This window comes from Nerophis ophidion, linkage group LG17 (assembly GCF_033978795.1).
Source record: "Nerophis ophidion isolate RoL-2023_Sa linkage group LG17, RoL_Noph_v1.0, whole genome shotgun sequence".
In the NCBI taxonomy this organism is placed as follows: domain Eukaryota; kingdom Metazoa; phylum Chordata; class Actinopteri; order Syngnathiformes; family Syngnathidae; genus Nerophis; species Nerophis ophidion.
Window position 1 is genome coordinate 39578415 of NC_084627.1, and position 20327 is coordinate 39598741.

Genomic DNA, 20327 nt, shown 5'->3' on the forward strand with positions numbered 1-20327 from the left:
GAGGGGAACATTATCACAATTTCAAAAGGGTTAAAAACAATAAAAATCAGTTCCCAGTGGCTTGTTGTATTTTTTGAAGTTTTTTTCAAAATTTTACCGGTCCCGGAATATCCCTAAATAAAGCTTTAAAGTGCCTTATTTTCGCTATTTGCGATGCGACCGTCCATTTCCCTGTGACGTCATACAGGGCTGCCAATACAAACAACATGGCGGTTACCACAGCAAGATATAGCGACATTAGCTTGGATTCAGACTCGGATTTCAGCGGCTTAAGCGATTCAACAGATTACGCATGTATTGAAACAGAGGGTCGGAGTATGGAGGCAGATAGCGAAAACGAAATTGAAGAAGAAATTGAAGCTATTGAGCGAATATCTATTGACGCTATTCGGCCATAGCGTGGGTGTACCTAATGAAGTAGCCCATAGCATGGCTGCTTTATTAGCATCGCCGGTAAAATGTGCGGACCAAACGATCAGGACTTTCGCATCTTGTGACACTGGAGCAACTTAAATCCGTCGATTGGTAAGTGTTTGTTTCGCATTAAATGTGGGTATCTAGTTTCAAATGTACATACTGCTAGTGTAAATAGCATGTTAGCATCGATTAGCATAGCATGTTAGCATCGATGAGCTGGCAGTCATGCCGTGACCAAATATGTCTGATTAGCACATAAGTCAACAACATCAACAAAACTCAACTTTGTGATTTCGTTGACTTAATCGTTGCAAATGCATCTGCAGGTTATCCATACATCTCTGTGCCATGTCTGTCTTAGCATCGCCGGTCAAATCTGCAGACAGTCTGGCACATTCAATGGGGGTCTGGCGGCAGATTTCTTGCCAGTGGTGCAACTTGAATCCCTCCCTGTTAGTGTTGTTACACCCTCCGACAACACACCGACGAGGCATGATGTCTCCATGGTTCCAAAAAATAGTCGAAAAAACGGAAAATAACAGAGCTGAGACCCGGTGTTTGTAATGTGAAAATGAATATGGCGGGTGTGTTACCTCGGTGACGTCACGTTCTGACGTCATCGCTAAAAGACCGATAAACAGAAAGGCGTTTAATTCGCCAAAATTCACCCATTTAGAGTTCGGAAATCGGTTAAAAAATACATGGTCTTTTTTCTGCAACATCAAGGTATATATTGACGCTTGCATAGGTCTGGTGATAATGTTCCCCTTTAAAGTCGGAGGGGTGTGGCCACGGGTGTTTTGACGCCAGAGTTTCTGAGAGAAGTCACGGCAGCTGCAGGACGACGCTGGCTCCGCTGATCTCCGGTAAGAGGCGACTTATTTCCACAATTTTCTCACCGAAAACTGCCGGTTGAGATGTAGTCAGGATCCATGCTCGGTTGACCGCTCTGATCCATATTAAAGCTTCACCTCCGGGAATTTTAAAGAAGGAAACACCGTGTGTTTGTGTGGCTAAAGGCTAAAAGCTTCCCACCTCCATCTTTCTACTTTGACTACTCCATTATTAATTGAAAAATTGCAAAAGATTCAGCAACGCAGATGTCCAAAATACTGTGTAATTGCGCGATGAGAAAAGACGACTTTTAGCCGTAAGTGGTGCTGGGCTGATATGTCCCCTCCAACCAATAACGTCACAAACACGCGTCATCATACGCGTCATCATTCCGCGACGTTTTAAACAGGAAACTCCGTGGGAAATTTAAAATTGTAATTTAGTAAACTAGACCAGCCGTATTGGCATGTGTTGCAATGTTAATATTTCATCATTGATGTATAAACTATCGGACTGCCTGGTCGCTAGTAGTGGGTTTCAGTAGGCCTTTAAAACAAATAAAGTGCACTTTTGTGCATGATGTCACACAAGATATTTCAATAAGTGTCAAATAAAAATGAGCTGCATATCAAATAGTATATGTCCTTCGCTATGTGGTAGCAAAGGGAACAATATCACTAATACTTGCTTAATATTCAAGTCACAAAATATAAATAGAGCATTGTTGGTGCTTTTTGGATGTTTTTTATTAGGTTTTCTGTGTGACAATCCGTCACATTCACGGTTTGTTTTGCTTCATTAGTTGGTTTATTTCCTGTGTAGCGCTCTTATTTTCAGTTCCTTTTCTTGCATGTCTCCCTGAGCGCTATCTCCCCTCACCTGCCGCTGATTGGCAGCCTGGCCACACCTGCTAGTGGTTGTCAATCAGCTGGCTTCTATAAATGCCTGCCTCGCCTTTTATTCAGGGCACGAGGATTGTTTCTTTGTAAATGTCACTGACTCAGTTTGCTGAAGGCTGCTATGTTTTCGTGCACTTCCCTGCTGCACTTCTTGTGTTACATATAATTAAAAGACCTGCACGTTGTCCTCCTGTCTCCTGCATCTTGGGGTCACAACTACCGCTGCCATGCGAGTCCCTGACATTATGGGCAGAATAGAGGACCTACCATTGGCTCCATTGTAAGCAATGCAGCAATTTATGGGTTAGAATGCATTAAAAAAATTACATCCGTCGTCATGTCGTTTACAATGATTGCGAACAATTCCCCAAAAAAGTGCAGTTCCCCTTTAAAGAACAAACTGTACCAACATTAATTTGCATCCAATTATTTAAAATTAAATAACGCACATCAGGGTTGTGTGTTTGTTGACAGGATTTATAGCCAGAGAAAAAGAACTGCCTTTAAATACCCGTCAGATTGTTCCACGTGAGAAATTCGTAAAACTAAAAACGTTTTGAAGAACTTGCTCCAACAACAACAGAAAAAAACAGCAACATTTTAATTTTGGTAGTTCACTAAGACTTGACACTGCATTAAATATGACTCATTAAACTTAAGTGTCGGCACCGGCACTTGGTAATAAAGTATGACGTCGCAATGTCTGACCACACCTTTTCATGTTGTTGCCAGGTGTGACGGGCCTTGTTACCACCGACCACAAAAACGCCAGGAATATTGACATCGACCTTTGGGCCATGACCAACCACAGCACTGGAGAGTATGGGGTAAGAGTCATGTTGATATTTGTTATTGTGTGAATTGTTTTATTTGTAGTACTTTATTGCAATATATACCTTCATTTGATGTATATATATATATATATATATATATATATATATATATATATATATCCATCCATGTGTATATATATATATAGAGTATATATATATATATATATATATATATATATATATATATATATATATACTGTATATATATATATATATATATATATATACGGAGCTTTGGACGCAAATCCACAGGACTTTGTAGTATCTACAAAGTCGGAATTTTGTCTGTCACAAAATCTGGATTTTTTTCTAAGTGTCAAAAAGTCAGGATTTTTTCGAAGTGTTATAAGTGTCAAAAAGTCTGGAATTTTTCGAAGTGTCAAAAAGCCGGGATTCTTTCTAAGTATCACAAAGTTGGGAATTTTCCGAAGTATCAAAAAGTCAGTTTTTTTTTTTCCAAAGGTCAAAAAATCGGGATCTTTGTTAAGTGTCACGAAATCTGGATTTTTTTCTAAGTGTCAAAATGTCTGCATATTTTTCAAGGGTCAAAAAATCATGATCTTTTCTAAGTGTCACAAAGTCGGGATCTTTTTTTAGTGTCACAAAGTCAGGATTTTTTCCAAATGTCAAAAAAATCTGGATTTTTTCCCTAGTTGTGTCAAAAAGTCTGTATTTTTTCTGTCATAAAGTCGGGATTTTTTTTATAAATGTCACAGTCTGGAGTTTTTCAAAGTGTTAAAAAGTCGCGATTCTTTCTAAGTATCACAAAGTTGGGAATTTTCCGAAGTATCAAAAAGTCAGTTTGTTTTTTCCAAAGGTCAAAAAATCAGGATCTTTGTTAAGTGTCACAAAGTCGTGATTTTTTTCTAAGTGTCACGAAATCGGGATTTTTTCTAAGGGTCAAAAAATCGTGATCTTTTCTAAGTGTCACGAAATCTGGATTTTTTTCTAAGTGTCAAAATGTGTGCATTTGTTTCAAGGGTCAAAAAATCATGATCTTTTCTAAGTGTCAAAAAGTCGGGATTCTTTCTAAGTATCACAAAGTTGGGAATTTTCCAAAGTATCAAAAAGTCAGTTTTTTTTTCCAAGGGTCAAAAAATCGGGATCTTTGTTAAGTGTCACAAAGTCATGATTTTTTTCTAAGTGTCACGAAATCGGGATTTTTTTCTAAGGGTCAAAAAATCATGATCTTTTCTAAGTGTCACAAAATTGGGATTTTTTTCTAAGGGTCAAAAAATCATGATCTTTTCTAAGTGTCACAAAATCGGGATCTTTTTTTAGTTTCACAAAGTCAGGATTTTTTCCAAATGTCAAAAAAACCTGGATTTTTTTCCTAAGTGTGTCAAAAAGTCTGTATTTTTTCTGTCATAAAGTCGGGATTTTTTTTCTAAATGTCACAAAGTCTGGATTTTTTCAAATTGTTAAAAAGTCTGGATTTTTTCCAAATGTCAAAAAGTCTGGATTTTTTGTAAGTGTCAAAAAGTCGGGATTCTTTCTAAGTATCACAAAGTTGGGAATTTTCCGAAGTTTTAAAAAGTCAGTTTTTTTTTTCCAAAGGTCAAAAAATCGGGATCTTTGTTAAGTGTCACGAAATCTGGATTTTTTTCTAAGTGTCAAAATGTCTGCATATTTTTCAAGGGTCAAAAAATCATGATCTTTTCTAAGTGTCACAAAGTCGGGATCTTTTTTTAGTGTCACAAAGTCAGGATTTTTTCCAAATGTCAAAAAAATCTGGATTTTTTCCCTAGTTGTGTCAAAAAGTCTGTATTTTTTCTGTCATAAAGTCGGGATTTTTTTTATAAATGTCACAGTCTGGAGTTTTTCAAAGTGTTAAAAAGTCGCGATTCTTTCTAAGTATCACAAAGTTGGGAATTTTCCGAAGTATCAAAAAGTCAGTTTGTTTTTTCCAAAGGTCAAAAAATCAGGATCTTTGTTAAGTGTCACAAAGTCGTGATTTTTTTCTAAGTGTCACGAAATCGGGATTTTTTCTAAGGGTCAAAAAATCGTGATCTTTTCTAAGTGTCACGAAATCTGGATTTTTTTCTAAGTGTCAAAATGTGTGCATTTGTTTCAAGGGTCAAAAAATCATGATCTTTTCTAAGTGTCAAAAAGTCGGGATTCTTTCTAAGTATCACAAAGTTGGGAATTTTCCAAAGTATCAAAAAGTCAGTTTTTTTTCCAAGGGTCAAAAAATCGGGATCTTTGTTAAGTGTCACAAAGTCATGATTTTTTTCTAAGTGTCACGAAATCGGGATTTTTTTCTAAGGGTCAAAAAAATCATGATCTTTTCTAAGTGTCACAAAATTGGGATTTTTTTCTAAGGGTCAAAAAATCATGATCTTTTCTAAGTGTCACAAAATCGGGATTTTTTTTAGTTTCACAAAGTCAGGATTTTTTCCAAATGTCAAAAAAACCTGGATTTTTTTCCTAAGTGTGTCAAAAAGTCTGTATTTTTTCTGTCATAAAGTCGGGATTTTTTTTCTAAATGTCACAAAGTCTGGATTTTTTCAAATTGTTAAAAAGTCTGGATTTTTTCTAAATGTCAAAAAGTCTGGATTTTTTGTAAGTGTCAAAAAGTCGGGATTCTTTCTAAGTATCACAAAGTTGGGAATTTTCCGAAGTTTTAAAAAGTCAGTTTTTTTTTTCCAAAGGTCAAAAAATCGGGATCTTTGTTAAGTGTCACGAAATCTGGATTTTTTTCTAAGTGTCAAAATGTCTGCATATTTTTCAAGGGTCAAAAAATCATGATCTTTTCTAAGTGTCACAAAGTCGGGATCTTTTTTTAGTGTCACAAAGTCAGGATTTTTTCCAAATGTCAAAAAAATCTGGATTTTTTCCCTAGTTGTGTCAAAAAGTCTGTATTTTTTCTGTCATAAAGTCGGGATTTTTTTTATAAATGTCACAGTCTGGAGTTTTTCAAAGTGTTAAAAAGTCGCGATTCTTTCTAAGTATCACAAAGTTGGGAATTTTCCGAAGTATCAAAAAGTCAGTTTGTTTTTTCCAAAGGTCAAAAAATCAGGATCTTTGTTAAGTGTCACAAAGTCGTGATTTTTTTCTAAGTGTCACGAAATCGGGATTTTTTCTAAGGGTCAAAAAATCGTGATCTTTTCTAAGTGTCACGAAATCTGGATTTTTTTCTAAGTGTCAAAATGTGTGCATTTGTTTCAAGGGTCAAAAAATCATGATCTTTTCTAAGTGTCAAAAAGTCAGGATTCTTTCTAAGTATCACAAAGTTGGGAATTTTCCAAAGTATCAAAAAGTCAGTTTTTTTTCCAAGGGTCAAAAAATCGGGATCTTTGTTAAGTGTCACAAAGTCATGATTTTTTTCTAAGTGTCACGAAATCGGGATTTTTTTCTAAGGGTCAAAAAAATCATGATCTTTTCTAAGTGTCACAAAATTGGGATTTTTTTCTAAGGGTCAAAAAATCATGATCTTTTCTAAGTGTCACAAAATCGGGATTTTTTTTAGTTTCACAAAGTCAGGATTTTTTCCAAATGTCAAAAAAACCTGGATTTTTTTCCTAAGTGTGTCAAAAAGTCTGTATTTTTTCTGTCATAAAGTCGGGATTTTTTTTCTAAATGTCACAAAGTCTGGATTTTTTCAAATTGTTAAAAAGTCTGGATTTTTTCTAAATGTCAAAAAGTCTGGATTTTTTGTAAGTGTCAAAAAGTCGGGATTCTTTCTAAGTATCACAAAGTTGGGAATTTTCCGAAGTTTTAAAAAGTCAGTTTTTTTTTTCCAAGGGTCAAAAAATCGGGATCTTTGTTAAGTGTCACAAAGTCATGATTTTTTTCTAAGTGTCACAAAATCGGGATTTTTTTCTAAGGGTCAAAAAAATCATGATCTTTTCTAAGTGTCACAAAATTGGGATTTTTTTTAAGGGTCAAAAAATCATGATCTTTTCTAAGTGTCACAAAATCGGGATCTTTTTTTAGTTTCACAAAGTCAGGATTTTTTCCAAATGTCAAAAAAAACTGGATTTTTTTCCTAAGTGTGTCAAAAAGTCTGTATTTTTTCTGTCATAAAGTCGGGATTTTTTTTCTAAATGTCACAAAGTCTGGATTTTTTCAAATTGTTAAAAAGTCTGGATTTTTTCTAAATGTCAAAAAGTCTGGATTTTTTGTAAGTGTCAAAAAGTCGGGATTCTTTCTAAGTATCACAAAGTTGGGAATTTTCCGAAGTTTTAAAAAGTCAGTTTTTTTTTTCAAGGGTCAAAAAATCGGGATCTTTGTTAAGTGTCACAAAGTCATGATTTTTTTCTATGTGTCACGAAATCGGGATTTTTTCTAAGGGTCAAAAAATCATGATCTATTCTAAGTGTCACAAAATCGGGATCTTTTTTTAGTGTCACGAAGTCAGGATTTTTTCCAAATATCAAAAAAATCTGGATTTTTTCCCTAAGTGTGTCAAAAAGTCTGTATTTTTTCTGTCATAAAGTCGGGATTTTTTTTCTAAATGTCACAAAGTCTGGATTTTTTGTAAGTGTCAAAAAGTCAGTATTCTTTCTAAGTATCACAAAGTTGGGAATCTTCCGAAGTATCAAAAAGTCAGGTTTTTTTTCCAAGGGTCAAAAAATCGGGATCTTTGTTAAGTGTCACAAAGTCGTGATTTTTTTCTAAGTGTCACGAAATCGGGATTTTTTTCAAAGTGTCAAAAAGTCGGCATTTTTTTCAAGGGTCAAAAAATCATGATCTTTTCTAAGTGTCACAAAATCGGGATTTTTTTCAGTGTCACAAAGTCAGGATTTTTTCCAAACGTCAAAAAAATCTGGATTTTTTTCCCAAGTGTGTCAAAAAGTCTGTATTTTTTCTGTCATAAAGTCGGGATTTTTTTTCTAATGTCACAAAGTCTGGATTTTTTCAGTGTTAAAGAGTCTGGATTTTTTGTAATTGTCAAATAGTCTGGATTTTTTTGTAAGTGTCAAAAAGTCGGGATTCTTTCTAAGTATCACAAAGTTGGGAATTTTTCGAAGTATCAAAAAGTCAGTTTTTTTTCCAAGGGTCAAAAAATCGGGATCTTTGTTAAGTGTCACAAAGCCGTGATTTTTTTCTAAGTGTCATGAAATCGGGATTATTTTTCAAAGTGTCAAAAAGTCGGCATTTTTTTCAAGGGTAAAAAAATCATGATCTTTTCCAAGGGACAAAAAATCGGGATCTTTAAGTGTCACAAAGTTGTGATTTTTTTTCCAAGTGTCACGATATCGGGTTTTTTTCCAAGGGTCAAAAAATCGGGATCTTTGTTAAGTATCACAAAGTCAGGATTTTTTCCAAGTGTCACAAAGTCGGGATGTTTTCTAAGTGTCACAAAGTCGGTATTTTTTTTCTAATTGTCACAAAATCTGGATTTTTTTCTAAGTCACAAAGTCAGGATCTTTTCTAAGTGTCACAAAGTTGTGATTTTTTTTTTCTAAGTGTCACGAAATCAGGATTTTTTGTAAGTGTCACAAAGTAAGGATCTTTTCTAAGTGTCACAAAGTCAGGATTTTTTCAAGGGGTCAAAAAGTCGGGAATTCTTCTAAGTACCACAAAATTGGGATTTTTTTGAAGTGTCAAAGTCGGGATTTTTTTCAAGGGTCAAAAAATCATGATCTTTTCCAAGTGTCACAAAGTCGGGATCTTTTCTAAGTGTCACAAAATCGGGATCTTTTTTTAGTGTCACAAACCGGTAGAAAATGGATGTGTATATATATATATATATATATATGTGTATATATATATATATATATATATATACATATATATATATATATATATATATATATACATATATATATATATATATATATATACACATCCATTTTCTACCGGTTATTCCCTTTGGGGTCGCGGGCGCCGCTGGTGCCTATCTCAGCCACAATTGGGCTGAAGGCGGTGTACACCCTGGACAAGTCGCCACATCATTACAGGGCTATAAATATAAACGGAACACAATACATTTGCGAATCATTTTCAACCCATATTCAGTTGAATATGCTACAAAGACATCATATTTGATGTTCAAACTGATAAAAAAATGTTTTTTGCGAATAATCATTAACTTTAGAATTTGATGCCAGTAACAGATGACAAAGAAGTTGGGAAATGTGGCAATAAATACTGATAAAATTGAGGAATGCTCATCAAACACTTATTTGGAACATCCCACAGGTGTGCAGGCTAATTGGGAACAGTTGGATACCATGATTGGGTATAAAAGCAGCTTCCATGAAATGTTCAGTAATTCACAAACAAAGATGGGGCGAGGGTTACCACTTTGTAAGCAAATTGTCGAACAGTTTTAGAACGACATTTCTCAACGAGCGATTGCAAGGAATTTAGGGATTTTACCATCTACGGTCCGTAAAATAATCAAAAGGTTCAGAGAATCTGGAGAAATTACTGACGTTAGCGATGATATTACAGACCTTTGATCCCTCAGGCTGTACTTCATCATAAACCGACATCAGTGTGTCACAAAGTTGTGATTTTTTTTCCAAGTGTCACTTTTTTAAGTGAAAAAATTCTTACTTTGTGATACTTAAAAAAGATCCCGATTTCGTGACACTTAGAAAAAAATCACGACTTTGTGACACTTACATGTCGGTTTTTGATGCGGTACCGCCTGAGGGATCAAAGGTCTGTAACATCATCGCTTACGTGCAGTAATTTCTCCAGATTCTCTGAACCTTTTAATTATTTTACGGACCGTAGATGGTAAAATCCCTAAATTCCTTGCAATAGCTCGTTGAGAAATGTTGTTCTAAAACTGTTCGACAACTTGTTTACAAAGTGGTGACCCTCGCCCCATCCTTGTTTGTGAATTACTGAGCATCTTCCGGAAGCTGCTTTTAAAAATGTTTTGTGTACGTGTTTATATTTTCAAACCTAAAGCACTATTATTGTAATATATTATCTAACAAGTCTAAACTTTTACTCAATTTATGTATTTCTTTGCTTAAATTCCCCCAAGTTTTCTTTCTTTATAAGATAAAACGCCCCTTATAATGCGAGGAAAAATCCCATGTACATAAGTATTCGCAGTCTTTGCTCAATACCTTGTGGATGCACCTTTGGCAGCAATTACAGCCTCAAGTCTTTTTGAATACGATGCCACCGAGTAAACAAAAACATGTTTTGAGGGTTGTTACTGACCCAGTATCTTCCATGTTGTATTAGCAGAGATGACGATAACAGTTGTGTTTAGGTTAAAGACACATACTTTGGCAAATACTGAGGTCGTGACTAATAATAAGATGCTTAAAACCTCAAATTTCCGTTACAGTCGGTGGAATAAAACATTTATACATTTGTGTTGTGCTCTGCAAAACGTTTTTTTTTTTTTCTGCCTCTGGGGCCAGAAGAAGTGGGTTAGTGTCAAAGTCCTCTGAGGCATTCTTGCTCTCGTTTATCCTCGGTTCCTAATTAGCGCTATATAATGACGGATTGACTGACCAGTAAACAGTAAGGGTGTAACTCTATCAAAAATATTATTACAGTATTAAAGCCACGGTACCATATTATTGTGGTGTATGTCCAAAAACAACCCCAAAATTAAATGTTACAATGTGTAAAATGAAGTGGCTAAAGGATAAACACACTTACTGTAATAGAACACAAACATAACGCTAAAATGTTGTAATCATATTTATTATTAATAAACATGTATTTTTTAAGTGCAAAGAATTGTGCTGGACAATACATTGTTTCAAGCAAATATTAAAAAAAACAAAAAAACTTCCAAGTGATATTGCAAACATCCAGTGTAAAATAATAAGTGTCTTTCAACTTTTACTTTCTGAGAAGCAGTGTCCTCCACAGTGGACATGTTTTATATCAATTCTGAAAATGTTGTTTCTCTGAAAACTTTTCAAGTTTTAATGATGTAAATACCCCACAAACCGAAGTTGAACGTCGCTGGCCTCAAATATCCTTTATTATTATTTTTTTTTATTGACATCCAGCATCAGACATTTCTATCAATTTAGTGAAGTGAAGTGAATTATATTTATATAGCGCTTTTCTCTAGTGACTCAAAGCGCTTTGCATAGTGAAACCCAATATCTAATTTACATTTAAACCAGTGTGGGTGGCACTGGGAGCAGGTGGGTAAAGTGTCTTGCCCAAGGACACAACGGCAGTGACTAGGATGGCGGAAGCGGGAATCGAACCTGCAACCCTCAAGTTGCTGGCACGGCCGCTCTACCAACCGAGCTATGCCGCCCCAATTTAATCATATTCACCTACATCATATAGCTGTTGTCTGCCCTAAATGTCAAAAGTATTTTTATTTATATACCCATCTTACCACCCCGAAAAAAAGAAAAAAAAAAACAAGCAAACAGAGAAAAAACAAAACAATGTAGTATCTACAAATAAATCAATTAAATAAGAAAAAAATAAATAATACATTGATAATAATAATAAACAGAAATAAAATAAATATAAACAGATACATATATGTATGTATACACATATACATATACATATATACACATATATTTTTTTAAACATCACCATAATTCGAGAGATTTAAGTCAGGCTTATGGGGCGTGATATAGTTGACCCAGTTTTCCAAGTATGAAGTAAATTTCTCCAATGTATAATTAATAAAGGCAGTTATCTTCTCCATTTTATATATTTTCATTGCGGGTTCCATCCATTGCTTCAAAGTTGGGCTCTCCTGGGATGTCTATTTCCTTGTGATGGTCTTTTTACAAGCCACCAGTAGGATATTCATTAAGTATTTATCTTTCTTCAGCCATGAGGTGCAAGTCCAAAAAATCAAGTGGTATTTTTCGTTTAAAAATATCCCGTATAGCTCAAATATCCTTTTTTAGGGGGCGGTTTTATGGAGGTGGCGACTTGTCTAGGGTGTACGCTGCCTTCCGCCACTCGACATTGAGAGAGACAATAGGTAGTACATGGATGATGGATTGAGGATTTATCAAGTAGTTTTTCCAGTTTACCGTATTTTTCGCACTATAAGGTGCACTTAAAATCCTTTAATTTTCGCAAAAATTATAACCCGGTGCGCCTAATGTACGGAATAATTCTAGTTGTGCTTACAGACCTCGAAGCAATTTTATTTGGTATGTGGGGTAATGATAAGTGTGACCAGTAGATGGTAGTCACACATAAGAGATGCGTGTAGACTGCAATATGACGGGGGTAAACAACACCAAAACTGTTCCATTGAAAATAAAGAAAATTACACACGGCGCTCAAAAATCTGTCAAAATGTTTGAGTATGACTTTGAAGCCGCACCGCTTGATGGATTGTCGGCCTATTACGGCTACTATAGTCAGAGATACAAGTACTACTATGGTGTGTGTATAAGGACCGCATTAGCAGACATATTATCTGGCGTTTTGTTTCACGATATTATGCAAAACCAAATTTTCTTACCTTCTGGTACCTGCTGATGTGTATTCGAGATCTGCATAAGTCCTGAAAATGTACGCGTGTCCGCCATTGTAGTCTGTGATGATACCGTAGTCGATAAGCTTCTTTTTTTTCCTATCTTGTTATGTGGCATTCATCCTCTGCTGTTGCCTTTTCTGATTAAGTAGCGTAAAGTTCTTATTAGAGACTTTTTGGCCGATTTCTGATATTCCGATATCGTCCAACTCTTAATTACCAATTTCGATATCAACCGATACCGATATATACAGTCGTGGAATTAACACTTTATAATGCTTCATTTTGTTGTGATGTCCTGCTGAATATATTAAACAATGTAACAAGGTTTTCCAAAATAAATCAACTCAAGTTATGGAAAAAAAATGCCAACATGGCACTGCCATATTTATTATTGAAGTCACAAAGTGGATAATTTTTTTTAACATGCCTCAAAACAGAAGCTGGGAATTTGGGACATGCTCTCCCTGAGAGAGCATGAGTAGGTAAAGGTGGGCAAGTTTGAGGGGACGGGGTTGAGATGGGGTGGAGGGGGTTGGGAGTAGCGAGGGGTGTATATTGTAGCGTCCTGGAAGAGTTTGTGCTTTAAGAGTTTCTGGGTATTTCTTTTGTTGTGTTTATGTTGTGTTACATTGCGGATGTTCTCCCAAAAAGTGTTTGTCATTTTGTTTGGTGTGGGTTCACAGTGTGGCGCATACTTGTAACAGTGTTAGTTGTTTATACGGCCACCCTCAGTGTGAACCGTATGGCTGTTGACCAAGTATGCTTGCATTCACTTGTGTGTGGGAAAAGCCGTAGATATTATGTGACTGGGCCAGCACGCAAAGGCCGTCCGTGCCTTTAAGGTTAATTGACGCTCTGTATCTGTCCCTACGTCCGTGTACACAGCGGCGTTTTAAAAAAATCATACATTTTACTTTTTAAACCGATACCGATAATATCCAATATTACATTTTAAAGCATTTATCGGCCGATAACATCGGCAGTCTAATATTATCGGACATCCTTAAAAAACAAATTTTCTTACCTTCTGGTACCTGCTGATGTGTATTCGAGATCTGCATAAGTCCTGAAAATTTGCGCGTGTCCGCCATTGTAGTCCGTGGGGATTCCGTAGTCAATAAGCTTCTTCTTAACTATCTTCTTGTTATGGGACATTCATCTTCTGCTGTTGCCATTTCTAATATAAAGTAGCGTAAAGTTCTTATAATTCGGTATGGAAGCGCTAAAAACTACCGGTGTAATAGGTTTACATTATTCACCCACGGAACTTCAGTTACGAGAGATTTCCGCTCGGACGTTTTTTCACGGTACACATTTCCGACTAGTGTGCCACGGATGTGGAAATGCTGTTTCGTTTTTGATTTACTGTAAGTAAAGTCTACCCTGCAAAAAGTCAGTGTTCAAAAACAAGAAAAATAAAAATAAAAAAATGAGGGGTATTTTATTTGAACTAAGCAAAATTATCTGCCAATAGAACAAGAAAATTCGGCTTGTCAAGACTTTCCAAAAGAAGTAAAATTAGCTAACCTCAATTAACCCAAAATTACTTCAAAAATAAATATATTCTCACTAATAACAAGTGCACTTTTGTTGGTAGAAAAAAAGAGACCTTTTTGCTCATTATGTTGAAAAATATTCTTAAATTAAGTAAATGCCAGTGCCATTATCTTGACATAATGATATGCGCTCGGCATCATGATTGTTTTTTTTTCATGCTTGAAGTAAGAAATTATGACTTTAAAAAAGTACTTTTATGCCTCAAAAAGGCCCAAAACCTCATAATGGACCCATCTCAGCCTGAACATAAACTTTTTGAACTGCTGCCCTCGGGCAGGAGATACAGGACAATAAAATGCCGGACTAACAGACTTAAGAACACTTTTTACCCGAGAGCAATAGTGTCGCTGAACACAAGAATGACTGTGCATGTGAGCTGTGTGCTTGTTATTTTTATGTATTTTAAGTATTTTTATATATTTATCTATGTTCTTATGTGTTATTTTATTCTATTCTTTTCTATTCTCTTTTATTAACTGTCATATTTTCTATTGTTTCATTGAAAATAAAACAGCAAAGTATATTTGGCTGTCATCTGTTTTAATATAAGACACAATTTTGTCAAAGTCATGATTTTTTTTTCATGCAGAAATTATTACTTAAAAATAGTAGTTTTATGCTTGTGAGTGTTAATGACAGAGCTTTGAATCAGTTGATATTCTAGTTTCAAGCATGTTTTACTCAATATAGGTCATCAAATCTCAGCTACAAGCTGTAATATCTTACTGAGATCATTTAGGCCCATAACCCTTAAAACAAGTAAAACACTAACATAAAATCTGCTTAGTGAGAAAAATTATCTTGAGATACTTACTTAGATTTCAGTTTTTGCAGTGTGGATGTCATTAAATGTATACGTATTTCCTTGAATTGCCGCCTAGCCTATAGTATGCGCCTGCCTTGAATTACTGCCGGGTCAAACTCGCTTCAAAATAATTAGCGCATGCTTATGATTACCGCCGGGTCAAACTCGTGACATCACGAGTGACACTTCCCCTGTCATCATTTTCAAAATGGAGGAGGCTGATTTCAATTCCGGTAATTTGAAATCGCATAAAGGGAAGAAGATTAAGAGCTATTCAGTAGGATTTAAAGTCCAAGCTATTGAATACCGGTATGCTAAAAAGAACAGTAAGCAGCTATGTTTTATTAACATACCTGTGGAGATGTGGAGCCGACAGTCTGACAGACAGGCAGAGCGAGCGGAGAGGAGAGGAGGAGGGTAAGAGCGACCTGGACTGAGGTTTTATTGAAAAATAAACAAAGTCAAACTGCTCAAGCCATGTCCTTCCTTGGTGGTCCTGGGAACCCGCAAGACGACGGCTTGAGACCGTCACAATACCGTAGCTGCGTGTGTCAAATATGAGTTATTAAATGACTCCCGCCTCCTGGTGGTAGAGGGCGCTAGTGATCCTTCTTGCGACTACTCGGCTGCAGAAGAAGTGACAATGAGTGACGTGATATGTGCTGGGACGGGATATGACGGACCTTTTAGGATGTAACACTCCTATGCTGGCTATGTAAACAACCGGGCTGAAATAAAGCATGTTCCAGTCCTAAATACCCAGTGTATTATTTATACAATAACACTTCCTGGTGGTAGCGGTGGGATAAAGAGATCACCCACGCAGCAGAACGGGAGGGGGAGTTGTCCGAGAATAATTCTGTCGTCGCCCCCACTTTAGGAGCCGAGCTAACTGATAGAAGCGGCCTGATAGCAGTTTTCTAAACTGGACTTTCAATCGAAGCAGGAGGTAATAAAGGAAGATGTCCATCGAGACAGAGACTTTTAAAATTGAAGAAAGATAAGGAAGACTTCTATAAACAAGTTATCGATGCTTTTGATCAGAAGTAGCTGGCATGGACTTCATTTATAAGTAAAGGTAAGACCATATTAAAGTTTTTTTTTAATTAAATGTGCTTTTCATGATGGTATCCTTACATCACACTCAAATTCTTACCGCATGCCTTTGGTAAGTGCCGGAGTGAGAAGAGGTTTTAAAAAAATTAGCGCATGCTTACTTTTACCGCATGACTTTGGAAGCGCAGGAGTGAGAAGAGGTTTTAAATTAATTAGCGCCCCGGCGGCAATTCAAGGAAATACGGTAATTTACTTTTTGTGGTGGAGCCAAACACAAATTGTGATGTCGTTATTTGGCTTAACATTAAAAGTATTAAGAGCCGTACGGTTAATAATATTAGTTTTTTTAAGTTAAGCTCCTCCATACTGTAGCTAACTTTGGAATGTTCCATGAATTCAAAATAGAATTGTTCCTACGCAGCAGAGTTTCACAGACTGATAACCGGAGCAGGAACACAAATAGAACCAAAAGGCTGCGACTATTTGGGAGTGTGCGGATCCTGGCCCCGCGACCGTCACCTTCTGCGTTGTTTTGATGACCCCTAGCAGGGGTGATGGCCTGCAAGGTCGAGCAGAGAGGACACGGCATGCTGCAAGTATGAAGGAGGGACAAAGTAGACTGGCTAGTAACACAGGTCTCATGTTTCACAGCCGACAAGCAGACGCTGTCCCGTCAAAATAAAGCTCAGACTCTTAGAACTCAGGACTGTCAGGGGTACACTGCAAAAACTGAAATATAAGTAAGATTAAATATCTCAAATAAGGGTGATATTTGTTTATTTTATGTCTGATAAGATAATTCTTCACACTAAGCAGATTTTATGTTAGAGTGTTTTACTTGTTTTAAGGGTTTTGTTCCTAAATGCTCTCATTAAGATATAACAGCTTGTTGCTGAGATTTTATGACCCATATAGAGTAAAACATGCTTGAAACTAGAATTGTCATGATCCGTGGTCCGGATCATGTTTTTGTATTTTTTGTTAGTTTTGTACTCCCTGAGTTTGTTTTGGTTGCCATGGTTGAAAATTATGTTCACCTTTCTCTGATTAGTGTTCGGCCGCTCACCTGCTACCCGAGCACTAATCAGAGGCATTATTTAAGCCTGCCATTGCCAGTCAGTCAGCCTGGCCTCATTGTTTCATGCAATGCCTCTGTTCTTTTCATGCTTCATGCCATACCAAGTAAGTTTTTGTTTATTCATGCTACAGTTAGCGAGTTTTTGTTTTGCCCTGTCCATAGTTCATCCCATTTGTTTATCCAAGCCACAGTTTAGTGAGTTTGTTTCATGTTTTTTAGCTTCACGTTTCATGTCCTAAGTTTTTTTGCCATAGCTTTCGTGTGCGTTACGCCCGCTCGCCTTCGGGTTGTTTTTCTGTTTTTTGTACCCTTTTGGTTTTGGTAATTAAACATGTTCCTACCTTCTACCGTTGTCCGGAAAAGTCCGTTTGGATCACGGTAGAATAAATCTCGTAGCAAGCTGCGACCTTACCGCCATGACAAGAATATCAACTGTTGCAAAACTGTGTCATCAACACTCACAAGTGTTAAACTACTTTTTTAAAGTAACAATTTCTTACTTCAGGCATGAAAAAAAATCATGATGCCAAGCGCATATCATTATGTCAAAATAATGGCACTAGTATTTACTTAATTTAAGAATATTTTTGAACATATTAATCAAAAAGGTCTCTGATTTTTTTCTACCAAGAAAAGTGCACTTGTTATTAGTGAGAATATATTTATTCAAAGGTATTTTGGGGTTCATTGAGGTTAGCTAATTTCACTTGTTTTGGAAAGTCTTGACTAGCCGAATTATCTTGTTCTATTGGCAGATAATTTTGTTTAGTTCAAACAAAATACCCCTCATTTCTGTATTTTTTTGTTTTTGTTTTTTAACACTGACTTTTTGCAGTGTAGACAGGAGAACTTTACTGTTTGGACGCAGAATGTTGAGCAGAGCTCCACAAATTCATATCCTTTGATGTTATGTATTGATATTGAAAACCGAACAATATTTCCACAAAAAATCCCATCTGATCAGAACATATTCCAATCACCTTTCAATTCCCAGCAGTTGACATCACTAGACAAAACTTTCTTAACTAGGGGTGGAACGCTTAAAATCCACCGTTTGGATCTTGTCACGGTTTTCTGACACGGTTTTCGGTTGGGTTCTGTTCAAATTTTTCTTCTTTATCCATCCCATTAATCTTTTTTTCCCCGGGCACAGCCACCGCTGGTGCTCACTGCTCCCCTCACCTCCCAGAGGGTGATTAAGGGTGATGGTCAAATGCAGAGAATAAATTCGCCTACTCAGTGGCTTAGTGGTTAGAGTGTCCACCCAAAGATCAGTAGGTCGTGAGTTTAAACCCCGGCTTAGTCATACTAAAGACTCTAAAAATTGGACCCATTACCTCCCTGCTTGGCACTCAGCATCAAGGGTTGGAATTGGGTGTTAAATCACCATAAATGATTCCCGGGCGCGGCCACTCCTGCTGCTCACTGCTGCTGCTCACTGCTCCCCTCACCTACCAGGGGGTCAACAAGGGGATGGGTCAAATGCAGAGAACAAATTTCACCACACATAGTGTGTTTGTGACAATCATTGGTACTTTAACTTTTAAGATTTTAACTTTAATCCACTATTTCGAAAATATTTGAAAGGGGACCTATTATGGGAAAAATAACATTCTTACTTTGGGAGACGCAACTGCTCTGTACTACTCCCGACGTCCGTGTACCACTCCATTCAGCGGTGTTTAAAAAGTCATACATTTTACGTTTTGAAACCGATACCGATAATGTCCGATATTACATTTTAAAGCAGGGGTCTCAGACACGCGGCCCGCGGGGCAATTGCAGCCCGCGAGACGTTATTTTGCGGCCTCCACCTTAACATGAAAGTTTATTGTTAGTGCGGGCCGCAAGTTTTATATGAATGGCGCTTAACAGCGTTGTGTTATTTTGGTCCAAAATGGCTCTTTCAAAATTCTGGGTTGCCTACCTCTGCATTAGTGGAAAAGCGGCAAATGAGTGAAAGCAGCAGAGACGTTACCATGGAGATGAGGGTTTTCTTAAGTGCCTGGCTGCAGTCACATTGCGACACCTGTCTATCAGTAGTAACAGTCCCCGCTAACCTAGACCAATTCAAACTGTTATTTGTTTTTTTTCATTGTTTAATTTGCATTGCCTCACACAATGAAGACTACATATATTTCTATATGACGTCCGGATGACACTCTAGGAGCCGTCACTTTTTCGCGCTCGCTATCCTGGTACTTTCCCAGCTATTATCCGCCGACCGTCGTGTTGCTGTAGGGAGGAAAAGCGGAACGACACACATTGCGGAAATAACATTATGCTCCGTGCGTCGGATAAATACAAATATATTCCACAACCCCAAACATGTTGTTTTCAAAGCCTGCAGTGAAGAGAAAGGTTTGTGATGAGCAAAGACAATTCCAGGAAAAGTGTGAGATGCAATATTTCTTTGTTGAGCACAGGGGCACCCCGACATGTCTTATTTGCACAGTGAAAGTTGCGTGCACAAGGGATACAATTTGAAACGTCATTATACAACTAGACATGCTGGGGAGTATGCAACATGTTTTAGAAGAAATCTTTTCTTGCGGCCCAGCCTCGTCCAGACTCTGCGTCCAGTGGCCCCCAGGTGAATTGAGTTGGAGACCCCTGTTTTAAAGGGGAACATTATCACAATTTCAAAAGGGTTAAAAACAATAAAAATCAGTTCCCAGTGCCTTGTTTTATTTTTCGAAGTTTTTTTTTCAAAATTTTACACCTCTCGGAATATCCCTAAAAAAAGCTTTAAAGTTCTTGATTTTCGCCATGACGTACATTTCCCTGTGACGTCATACAGGGCTGCCAATACAAACAACATGGCGGTTACCACAGCAAGATATAGCAACATTAGCTCGGATTCAGACTCAGATTTCAGCGGCTTAAGCGATTCAAGATTAGGCATGTATTGAAACAGATGGTCGGAGTATGGAGGCAGATAGCGAAACCGAAATTGAAGAAGAAACTGAAGCTATTGAGCGAATAACTATTGACGCTATTCGGCCATAGCATTGGTGTACCTAATGAAGTGGCCCATAGCATGGCTGCCTTATTAGCATCGCCGGTAAAATGTGCGGACCAAACGATCAGGACTTTCGCATCTTGTGACACTGGAGCAACTTAAATCCGTCGATTGATAAGTGTTTGTTTCGCATTAAATGTGGGTATCTAGTTTCAAATGTACATACAGCTAGCGTAAATAGCATTTCAGCATCGATTAGCATAGCATGTTAGCATCGATTAGCTGGCAGTCATGCTGCGACCAAATATGTCTGATTAGCACATAAGTCAACAACATCAACAAAACTCACCTTTGTGATTTTGTTGACTTAATCGTTGAAAATGCAACTGCAGGTTATCCATACATATCTGTGCCATGTCGGTCTTAGCATCTCCGGTAAAATGTGCAGACACTCTGGCACATTCAATGGGGGTCTGGCGGCAGATT

The 20327-nt window shown here is 37.0% G+C and overlaps 1 protein-coding gene across 1 annotated transcript in view; it reads left to right on the top strand.

Moving 5' to 3' along the window:
- The window catches only part of npr2 (natriuretic peptide receptor 2), a 201132-nt gene that overhangs the window by 40236 nt on the left and 140569 nt on the right, over positions 1-20327 (top strand). Inside the window, exon 5 of the mRNA XM_061876922.1 lies at positions 2883-2977. Within this exon, the coding sequence (XP_061732906.1) occupies positions 2883-2977 (95 nt within the window). The remainder of the gene's footprint in view (positions 1-2882; positions 2978-20327) is intronic.